Source organism: Guillardia theta, assembly GCF_000315625.1.
Source record: "Guillardia theta CCMP2712 unplaced genomic scaffold GUITHscaffold_241, whole genome shotgun sequence".
NCBI classification, from domain to species: Eukaryota; class Cryptophyceae; order Pyrenomonadales; family Geminigeraceae; genus Guillardia; species Guillardia theta.
The window spans coordinates 37,386-48,277 of NW_005434435.1; the positions used below are offsets into that span (position 1 = coordinate 37,386).

At 56.3% G+C, this 10,892-nt stretch overlaps 5 protein-coding genes across 5 annotated transcripts in view; 1 reads left to right on the plus strand and 4 right to left on the minus strand.

Annotated features, from left to right (window-relative positions):
* Nucleotides 1–238, plus strand: part of GUITHDRAFT_121595 (hypothetical protein) — a gene marked incomplete at both ends in the record, with an annotated part of 1,483 nt that extends 1,245 nt beyond the window's left edge. Inside the window, one exon of the mRNA XM_005819164.1 lies at nucleotides 35–238. Within this exon, the coding sequence (XP_005819221.1) occupies nucleotides 35–238 (204 nt within the window). The remainder of the gene's footprint in view (nucleotides 1–34) is intronic.
* Nucleotides 239–4,269: 4,031 nt separating this feature from the next.
* Nucleotides 4,270–5,112, minus strand: GUITHDRAFT_50965 (hypothetical protein; the record flags this gene model as incomplete). Its single annotated transcript, XM_005819165.1, has 1 exon — nucleotides 4,270–5,112. A coding segment is annotated over one exon (843 nt), but the record flags the coding sequence as incomplete, so codon positions are not given.
* A 550-nt stretch (nucleotides 5,113–5,662) lies between these two features.
* Nucleotides 5,663–6,184, minus strand: GUITHDRAFT_56603 (hypothetical protein; the record flags this gene model as incomplete). Its single annotated transcript, XM_005819166.1, has 1 exon — nucleotides 5,663–6,184. A coding segment is annotated over one exon (522 nt), but the record flags the coding sequence as incomplete, so codon positions are not given.
* GUITHDRAFT_57762 (hypothetical protein) lies at nucleotides 6,173–6,439 on the minus strand (the record flags this gene model as incomplete). The annotated part of the gene is made up of 1 exon (XM_005819167.1): nucleotides 6,173–6,439. A coding segment is annotated over one exon (267 nt), but the record flags the coding sequence as incomplete, so codon positions are not given.
* A 3,076-nt stretch (nucleotides 6,440–9,515) lies between these two features.
* Nucleotides 9,516–10,397, minus strand: GUITHDRAFT_56894 (hypothetical protein; the record flags this gene model as incomplete). The annotated part of the gene is made up of 1 exon (XM_005819168.1): nucleotides 9,516–10,397. A coding segment is annotated over one exon (882 nt), but the record flags the coding sequence as incomplete, so codon positions are not given.
* Nucleotides 10,398–10,892: the final 495 nt, after the last annotated feature.

Sequence of the window (10,892 nt, forward strand, 5' to 3'; positions counted from 1 at the left end):
CGAGATCGCGAGGGCATCCAAGTTAGTCGACCAGGCATGGTTGCGCACGAGAGAGGCTGAGCTGAAGAAGGCTGAGGACACAGGAGACGAGATCGAGATCGCAGACGCCCTCTTTAGCGTCAGGGTCGCAGAGCTGAAGGAGGCTGAGGACACAGGAGACGAGATCGAGATCGCGAGGGCATCCAAGTTAGTCAACCAGGCATGGCTAAGCTTGTCGTCGCACAAGAGAGAGGCTTAGCTTGACAAGGCTCGAGGTACAGGAGACGAGATCGAGATCGCGAGGGCACGCGAGTCAGTGGATGAGGCAGAGCTATGCTACTTTGTGCGCAAGACGGGGGCAGAACTGGAGTAGGCTCAAGGCCCTGGAGACAAGATCAAGCTCAGGCCACCTATACATGAAGCTGACCACGGCTGACTCTCTATATCATGTATCCCCCACTTCACGTTGCATATGTGCAGCACCACCCCGTACACCCTCATCCGCCTCCTCCCCTTCCACACTGTGGCTCTTCTATCTCGTGAATCCTCTTGCGCCTCCTCGCTGAGCTGCCTCTGGTAGAGGACATCCATCTTCTCCCAGTCCGCCTCCCCTCCTCGCATCCTCGTTTTACCCAGGTTTCCATCGCCTCTGCCTGCGTCTCTGCTGAAGCCCTTCACGCTCCCCACGGGGTCTCCGTCCCTCTTTCCTCCCACCAGCCTGCACCACACCCGGTACGACTCCCTCCTTTCACACCCCCCGCCGTCGGACCCCCTTATGTCCCCCTTATGGACCCCCTTATGACCCCCTTATGTCGACTTGCGCTGCTTGTTACAGTGAGGCGACTGCTTGCCAACATTTGCCGTGATTGTTTTCCTACTCAGACATTATGCACATCGACATCATCATAGTGGGAGTGAAAGGACGCAACTTGGCCAATCCACAGACGTATTCTGCTATTCTTATCCTCCCATCACCTTGTGTATCCTTTGAGATTTTTGGTGACCATTTTCATACATTCTTTGGTATCACTTAGATCATGTTGAAGTCGGGTCTCATGCTGTTGGACGAGCCAGCGAGATCAGCGGATACAAGTGACGAAAGATTTTCATGTCAACTCCCTCTGAGGTGTTTTCTGTCTGCAGCAATCTTGACGACGATGCCAAAGAGACGGCCAACATTGCTTTCTCTGCTGTTAAAGGGGGTACGTGCAGCGAGGGAGCGAGGGGGTGCGAGGCCGGTCTAGGGAGGGGTAGGGGGTGGTACGAGGAGGGGAGAGGAGGGAGGAGGGGTGGTCCAAAAAAGAAAAGCTAATCCTACCAGCGGCTACGGGGGGAGTGTAAAACCCAAAAAAAAGAAGAAGTCTTGTTGCTGCCTTTTGTGTGCGATGGTATCTTGTGGGTATGTGTTGTTGCTGCCTTCTGTGTGAGATGGTATCTTCCGGGTATGTCTTGTTGCTGCCTTTTGTGCATTTGCTGCTGATTGGCTGAGGCGGGTGGCTTTCTACTAGGGAGAGGACCAAGGGGGCTGGGCATACAGAGCTGCAGGATCTAAGGATAGGTTGCAATCATTTCAAGATATCTGATCAAGAAATGACAAGGTTGATGTCTGATGTGGAAAAAACGGCAATGAATCCTTTGATTGTGAAGTTCAACAAGATCAATCTTGAGAACTCTTGCTTGAGTGACGTCAAGGACATCATCTTTGATAGGTACATGGAGTTATGCAAGACAGAGATCGAGGAATTCAACCGTGCCAACTTATTGTCCTCGTACTGATCTTAACTTAACTTATTGTCCTCGTACTGATTTTAACTTAACTTTTAATTATTTTGTATGGAGATGCTCTACATGTAATGATGTGTTTGAGCACCTCCACGCAAGAGAAACCATAGCATATCGCGATGGACGCTGGAAAGAGGAGCGACACTGCAAGAGATGTTGTGAAGAGGAGCTCGAGTTCTCATGCTGCTATTGTGGAATCATATACAATCTGTGTAATGGATATGATGAGGACTATTGCTCATATGGTTGCAGGTCTGCAGACGAATGGTAGTAGACAATAAGAATCCAGGGGGTATATTTTACAAACTGTGCACCTTCAATCCAAGCATATTTTTTCATCAATGTTTTGATGTTCATTCTTACAAATCTCCAATACACTCTTCGCAATCTAGCCTTCTTCTCTTGTGGCTACATCGTTCATCTTGTGTCTCGCAGCCCTTACAGTTACACCTTCCGTTGTTGTGGATGCATATAGAGCCACCTCCACACTCCTTGCATTGGCTCCTTACCCTGTTGTGCTCACATATAGAGCCTTCTCTCCGTTATCTACTCTCCTCTCCGCCAGCCTTTTCCTCTGACCTGATCTTCTCTTCTCTTTGATCTGCTCTCCTTTCACCTGCTTCCCCTCTCCTCTCCTCTCCTCTCCTCTCGTGCAAGATCTTCTTCTCTCCGGTCAGATCTGCTCCACGCAGTCTCTTCCTTTCCTTCTTTCCGTCTCTTTCCTTCTTCCCCCTTCTCCTCGCTCCTCCATCTCTCTTTACTCGTCCTCTCCCTTGTCCGCTCCTCTTGTCATTGCACTCCACTACCTCCCTCCTGTCCATTCCTCTTCTCTCCTTTCTCCCTGCTCTGCTCGTCTCTTCTCCTCCCCTGCTCTCTCCTCTCCCTTCTGTTCCCTTCGCGTTTCTGATCGCCTTTGTACTCTACTGCCCTCTCCTCTTCCATCCTTACCTCCTCTGCAAGAGGAGAAGCTCTCACCTCCTCTCTCCTCGTCTCCTCTCTTTCGCTCTCTTATCTTTTATCCTCTCTCCTCTCCCTTGTCGCTCCTTCGCTTCCTCTGACGGTTCGCTCTCTCTCTCTCTCTGCTGACAGCTGAGGCTGGGAGAGAAGCAGCTCGACAGGTAAGAGCAACGAAAGAGAAACGAGAGAAAAGAGAAAACGACAAGGGAAGGGAGAGAGAGAGGGTAAGAAAGGGGAAGATGAACAAGCCAGTAGACAACGAGAGATGTTTACAAGATGTTTAGGAGAGGGTGAGAAGGAGGGGAAGAGAAAAGAGCAGAATAACGACCAGCAGAAAGAGAGCGGGAGAGAGAGGGGGGGGGGGGGAAGAGAGAGAGAGAGAGAGAGAGAGAGAGAGAGAGAGAGAGACAGAGACAGAGACAGAGACAGAGACAGAGAGAGACAGAGAGAGACAGAGAGACAGAGAGACAGAGAGACAGAGAGAGGATAAGACGTGAGGTATGTATGAGGAGACAGACTCGAGTCGATAAAGAGAAGAGGCAAGCGAGACAGGCAAGAGAAACTCACGAGGAAGAGGAACATCGAATGACAATGCGAGATAAATAGAGGCAAGACAAATCATCAAGAGATGATGTGCAACACATCACTACATACAGATAGACGAGAAGCTGTACTGCAACAAACATCAAGAAAGTCATATCTAGAGAGAGACAATGAGAAGAAGAAAAAACTAGGAGGAGGAAGAAAAGGATCAAGAAAATTAAGGAGAGGACGACAAGAAAGAAGCAAAACCAAGATCCAACAACGACATCGGCGAAGGTCTGAGACGAGACAACAAGGGATGAGCAAGGGAAGCAGGGAGGTCTGAGATTGAGTGAGTCAACCTTGCAGTCACTCTTCTCTCGTCTCTTCTTCTCCTTCTCTCTCCTCTCCTCTCCTCTTCACTCCTCCCCGTCCCTTCCCCATGGCGGCCCCCTTGTCACCCTCTCACCCTACCCAATCTTTCTACCCCCCCACCCCCTCACCCCCTCGGGTGTATTGCTCGAATAAAGAAAAGATTGACCTCTCTTGATGGGAGGGGGGTAGAGGGTACATGAAGGAGAGGGACGAGAGGGGTAGGTGGTCTTGAGAGTGATCGGCCAGGACCCGGTAGTCTGTGTAAAGTCTCATGGTGATGTCGCGAGGGTGAGGGGGTGAGGGGGTTCACACTGATTGCCCTCAGTGACCGGGCCTGGCCCTGAAAGCTGCGGGGCTGTACAAGACATGTGCTATCCGAGTCATACGGCAGTAGATGGCTCACTAGTGCAAGCACAAGCGATGAGAGGCCTAGACCAGTCTCCTCGCATGTCTCCCTAGTCACTAGTAGATCCTGCACAGGCTCGTCCCGCTCGAGCGACACATCGGGCATGACCTAGACGTCGCTGCCTCCTTGCAGTCCCCGCACAGACACTTGTGACCGCAGGGGACCAGCGCCCATTCAGCTCTTCGATCCATGCAGACGACGCATGGCTGCCCGCGCTCTCCGACGGCATCATCGTATCGCTGCTGAAGCTTCTTCCGCAGCTCGCTGAAGCTCGGCCGCTCCTTGATCTTCTCCCGCCAGCACTCTCGCATGATGGCATACACTGCTGGAGGGCATGCAGCAGGAGCCGCTAGTCGCTCCCCGTCCACAACCTTGGGTCCTACAAGCTCATCGTCGGTGATGGCCCAGTAAGGGACTTTGCCGTAAGTCCAGACCTCCCACAGCGTCACCCCGAACGCCCACACGTCGCTCTTCTCCGAGTAGCGATGTCTCAGCAAGCTCTCCGGCGCCATCCATCGCGCCCGTCCAGCCCTCGAGCCTGCCGAGCTCTCGCTCCCTACCCGACTCACTCCGTCACCGCGCCAGCCCATGATCCATCGCCCGTAGTCGGCTACCTTGACCCTCACCCCGAGGTGATCCTGCCCTTGCAGACTCCAGACAAGCACGCTCCTCGCCGCCAGCTCCCGGTGTACAACATCGTGCAGCGACAGCTGCTCCATCCCGTCGCAGATCTGCCTCGCCACCTCCAGCTGCACCAGCTCGCCCATCGTCTCCTCCTCCTCCGCGAAGCTGTGCAAGGTCCTCTCGAGAGAGCCCTGGCAAGCGTACTCAGTCACCAGGCAGTAGTCGCCAGAGCTTGGCTCGACGGTGACGGCAAGGAGGCCAAGCAGGCTGCGGTGACGGCCCAGCTGGTGCCAGGTCTTGACCTCCTGCTCGAGAGCTTGTCTGCTGGCAGTGGCTCTGCTGCCTCGGATACGTAGGATGGCCACGTCAGCGGTGCTGGCGTGCGGCTGCCGCCAGCGAGCCTTGTAGATGAGCTTGGAGGAGCCTGAGCCGACCTGACGACTGTCGACCAGGCTGTCGTAGTCCACCGATGGCACGCTTCCCAGCTGGAGACGAGAGGATCACGTCAGTCATCGACCCTCGTTAAGACACAAACAGGACCTGAGCAACAGCGCCATGCTGGTTGTCGTCGTCAGACGCCTGCTGCTCCGCGTCTCTCTGCTGGCGCTGGCGCTTGCGCTTCTTGCTCTTGTCGCTTCTACACCTCTCACGTCGCTCGATCCCCTCCTGCGCTGGCTTGACGCTGCGTTGCAGTGCCGCTGACAGAAGCTCCCCGCTCCATAGCCGCCGCATCCAGCCCTCTATCTTGCTCGCCAGCTCCTCGTCCTGCCTCTCTCGCGCTGCCTCCGCCGCTGTTCGTCCCAGCGAGTCTCGCAGCTGCCCGAGCTCTCCGCCCCCGACCTCCAGCAGCCTCTCACAGACAGACCAGACGCCTCGCGCCGCCGCTACGTGCAGCGCCGAGCCATCAGACTCCGTGACACACTTGATAGACATGCAGTTCACCCAAGCACTATGACCTTGTAGACCACTATGAGCTCGTACACCTAACTCAAGACAAGCCTTCTGCGTCATGCTTCCAAGGTCCCACACCCTCAAGGTACTCATCCCACTCCCGCTGACAGCCGTCTTGCCGTCCTCGCTGATTGCCACGCTCGTCACCCAACCACTATGACCCTCAAGACAAGCCTTCTGCTTCATGCTCACAAGGTCCCACACCCTCATCGTCTCATCGTTACTCCCGCTGACAGCCGTCTTGCCGTCCCCGCTGATCGCCACGATCCCTACCGCTTTACTATGACCCTCAAGACGAGCCTTCTGCGTCATGCTCCCAAGGTCCCACACCCTCAGCGTCTTATCGTCACTCCCGCTGACAGCCGTCTTGCCGTCCTCGCTGATTGCCACGCTCCATGCGCACTCACTGTTATCTTCAAGACGAGCCTTCTGCGTCATGCTCCCAAGGTCCCACACACTCAAGGTTCTAGACCAGCTCCCGCTGACAGCCGTCTTGCCGTCCCCGCTGATTGACACGCTGTTGATCGGACCACCATCACCCTTAAGACAAGCCTTCTGCGTCATGCTCGCAAGGTCCCACACCCTCAACGTTTCATCGTCACTCCCGCTGACAGCCGTCTTGCCGTCCTCGCTGATCGCCACGCTCCATGGCGTACTCCTATGACCCTCAAGACAAGCCTTCTGCGTCATGCTCCCAAGGTCCCATACCCTCAGCGTCTCATCCCAGCTCCCGCTGACGGCCGTCTTGCCGTCCCTGCTGATCGCCACACTCGTCACCCAGTGATTATGACCCTCAAGACAAGCCTTCTCCTCCATGCTCCCAAGGTCCCACACCCTCAGCGTCTTATCCCAGCTGCCGCTGACTATGGTCGTGACTCTCGCTGGTCCTACTGGATGCTTCTGCTTCAGTCGCTCTGCTCCTGCACTCACGGCCAGCGCTCTCACTTGGACCTCATCTCCTCTCTCGATCGCTTCGATCAGCTGCAGCCGCTTCCTCTCGTCCTCCTCCATCCTTTTCCGCTCGTCGTCGGAGACCTGGCTCATCCTCCTCCTTGCTCGTCCCTCAGCCCCAGCACAAGAACCTCTTGTTCTCCTTCGCTCCTCTCGTCTCCTCTCTTTCTATCGCTTCTCTCTCCTTCTCTCTCCCTCACATCACCTGACCTCTCCCTTCCCTCTCCCTTCCCTTCTCTTTCCCTCCCCTCGATCCTCTCCTCTTCCTCTGCTTATCCTACCGAGCTCTGTCAGGACCCCTCCTTTCTCCCTCCCTCCCCCCCCCCACCCCACTCCCTTGCCCTCAACCCCCTGGATCTAGGGGGTGGTACGAGGAGGGGAGAGAAGGTAGGGGGCTGGGGGGTGTTCCAACTAATCCTACCAAAGAGGCTGGGGGGGAGGGAGGGGTGGAGGAGCAAGGGGCGGGAGGGGGTGGTGGGGTGGGATCGAGAGTTCAACCCTCTTTCTCATTGAGGGTCACGTTGTCCTCCCGGCTGCACTACAAGGGCCCGGGCCCGTGGAATGTCCCGGCCCGGGCCCCGGGCCCGGTCTCTCAGTGACGTTGCCACGGTCCTAGGGTCTTGAGCCTCCGAGGCTCCGGTGACTTGATTGACATGGGGCAGACAGCCAGGCGTCAGCCGGGAGACGGACAGGTGGAGGAGAAGCAGGAGAAGCTGACACAGTGAGAGATGGTACAGCTGGAGCTGAGAGGTGAAGGAGGCGAGAGAGGACCTCGAGGACATGAGGCTGCAACAAGATGAGGCACCAACAACCTGCAATGATCGGCGTAAGAAGGCATGCCGATGGGGGTAGGAGCTGGAAGGCTTGACAGAGCTCGGTCATGCGAGTACGCTTTCAATAAGGCATCAAACATGCTTCACAAAGTCCAGCTGCACATGCCACCGTAGCAACTTCCAGCTGCATGCCTGCTGTCCTCCACCATACAGCAGAGAGCATCCCCGGCCAGCCTCCCCCCACCAGCACCCCAGCACAAGCCCTGGCTACCTCTCGAGCTGCTGGGCACATGCCTCCGTCTCGCTCCTCGGCGGCCTGATCCCAGCAGCCTCTCGAGCTCGAGCAGGCCTTATGTCGGATTGTGAGTACCTTCCCAACCTAGAGCTTTAAGGGAAGGAGCCTGCTGGGAAACGAGAATGCGGCAAAAGGTTGGAGTTGTTAGTAAAGAGAGAAGCGGCAAGAGGAGGAGAAGGGGGAGGAGCAGGAGAAGTAGCGGGTGGAGAGGAAGAGAGGGAGGAGAGAAGGAGCGGGAGGAGCGGGAGAAGCAGGAGGATCGGGAGGAGGAGCTGCACCTTCCTCTCAGCGAGCTCTTCAATGTGCTCCGAGCAGGTCTCGTGAGGGAGACCATGAAGGCTGTATCGCACAAGTTCCATACACTCGCACGATCCTTCGGAAGGGGGTTGACAGACATTCTGTCTATATCCTTCAAGGTGATCAAGGGGCTCAACGCTTGTTGGAACATATCCTTGAGCAGCATGACGCAGAGGGATCGCAGGACTTGCATGTCTTTGATGCTGTTGCTGTTCAACCTAGTGACAACCTCCTCAATGTTGATCTTGCAAGTCACGACGTTCTGCATACTTGTTGCATGTCCTCAGGATGGTCACACGTTCTTGCAAACGAGGAGGGTCACTTCTCCTGGTATGCCGGGCTCTCATATGCCGCGGCTTGCAGCACTTCAAAGTAAGGAGGAACCGTTCGATCATGCACGTCAACGATCGACTGCTTCAGCAAGACTTGAGGGATCCTTTGCTAGTGGCGCGCTTATCCTGAGGTGGGGACGGGGGGGGATTCTATGTGAACGGGGGGGATTCCATAGTTCCGCGGATGACAACACCCCTATCGCCGTTGTCCACAACATGGTTGAGCACCAGCAAGACGATGCGCATGGGGTCAAGGACGGGAGGAGGAGGGGAGAGGAGGTGCAGGAGGGGAGGATTAGACTCGTATCATGTGAGAGAAGCTTGAGAAAGGTTGGCGCTTATCCTTCCTCGTTCGCTCCTCCCCTCGTCAGGTCTCGCCAGTGTCCCCGCAGACCCATCCTGTCATCTCCACGCGCCTCATCTTCGGGAGGCACGGGCCGGGGGTAGAGATAACTGTAAGGACAGAGGGGGGTGGTGGGGTCATGTCCGTGCGGGGGTGATGTAGGGCCGGAAGTTAACCAGACTCGATGGGGAGACAGGGGTGGGTGGTGGTCTTTAGGTCAGATGTCGATAGGGGTGGGGGTGGGGGTTCATTTGAGTGCCAGAGCAGGGGGAGATGTAGGCATCTGGCTGAGCCAGAAGTTCTTACAGACGCAAGAAGTTCAGGGCTAGCTTCCTTTCAGGTGGTGGAGCCAAGCGCGGCATAGGGCTTGGAGCTTAGGATGTGACTTACGAGATTGACGGACTGGGTGAGGGGGCGCTGGAGAAAAGGGTGTCGACGTGGAAGCGAGGGGACTCGGCATTGTGGAGACAGGAAGGAGAAAGGGAGCTGCTGGTGTTGGTTGCTGTGTCTGATCCTGAGAATGAACTGCTGGTGGTTGTGTTGGGAGTCTGGAGAGACTCATTGTGAAGTGCCGAAGCCGTGTGGTGTAGTCAGCCATCTCCGAAAGCCAACCATCTCCGAAAGCCAACCATCTCCGAAAGTCAACCATCTCCGAAAGTCCGGGTGTCCAGGGAGTGTCGTGAAGAGGAAGGTTGTTGGTTGCGTAGGAGATTGTTTTGTACAGATCTGTAAAAAGAATTCAAGGTGATTCCTTTAGTGTAGGGGTATAAGAAGCATTTCTATCGCTGAGACTTGTTGGCTCAGTCTCAATCTACTCGATACCTAAACTTGTAAGATACTCCTGAACTGACATGTCCCAAGCATAAGCAGCGCATGTCTTGCCGTCATTGTCTTTCTCCCTCAGCAGCCCCTCCCCGCACCTCTCCGCCAAGTACCGCATAACCTCCAAGTGCCCTCCAGCACTCGCCGAGTGCGCGCATGTCTGGCCATCAATTTTCTTCTCGCTCAGCAGCCCCTCCCCGCACCTCTCCGCCAAGTACCGCATAACCTCCAAGTGCCCTCCAGCACTCGCCAAGTGCGCGCATGTCCAGCCGCCAATTTTCTTCTCCCTCAGCAGCCCCTCCCCGCACGTCTCCGCCAAGTACCGCAAGACCTCCACATGCCCTGCCTTGCTCGCCGCATGCGCGCATGTCGTGCCGGCTTTGGTCTTCTCGCTAAGCAGCCCCTCCCCGCACCTCTCCGCCAAGTACCGCACGACCGCCAAGTGCCCTCCCTCACTAGCCAAGTGCGCGCATGTCTGGCCGCCCAAGTCCTTCTCGCTCAGCAGCCCCTCCCCGCACCTCTCCGCCAAGTACCGCAGCACCTCTAAGTGCCCTCCAGCACTCGCCAAGTGCGCGCATTTCTGACCGCCCAAGTCCTTCTCGCTCAGCGGCCCCTCCCCAAACCTCTCCGCCAAGTACCGCAGCACCTCCAAGTGCCCGCCCTCACTCGCCCAGTGCGCGCATGTCCTGCCATAATTGTCCTTCTGCCTCAGCAGCTCCTCCCCGCACCTCTCCGCCAAGTACCGCACTACCTCCACATGCCCTCTCACACTCGCCAAGTGCGCGCATGTCTGGCCGTCACTTTTCCACTCGCTCAGCAGCTCTACCCGACATTGCTCCTCAACAGCCTCCAGCACCTTCACATGCCCATACTCCGCCGCCCAGTGCATAAAGGTCCTGCCTCCCTCATCCTTCGTTCTTACATCTGCTCCTGCCTCGATTAGCTCCCTCACGCTTCCCGCCCTCCCCAGCATCCCCGCTACATGCAGCCCTGTCCTCCCGTCCTTCATCCGCTCGTCCATGTCGCATCCGCCCGCCTTCAGCAGCCCGATCAGCTCCCCCTGTCCTCGTACCACCGCCGTCACTGTCGGTGGCTCCCCGTCCCCGTCCAACCTTGAGATCGACAATGCATACATCCCACACAGCCTCTTGCTCAGCTCGGCTCCCTCCTCAGCATCGGCTACACTTCTCTTGTCCATCTTGTGCCGCAACCTCGCCATCGTCTTCCAGTACACTGACTGCATCGGCTCGTCCGCAATATCTCGACATTTAAGGTCTCCTTGTGTGTCTTCGATCCAGTGCCTGAGCTTGTTGATCGCCATCTCCTTCACGCGGTTCGACACCTCGATCGCCTCCTTGTAGTTTGACTCGTCGTTGTACCACTCCGCCTCCCTCCCCCTGCTCGCTCCACCAGCCCCCAGCACTCCTCACGATCGATTGTACAGACCCTGATGATACTTGTACGATGAGTCCCATGGCGCTGT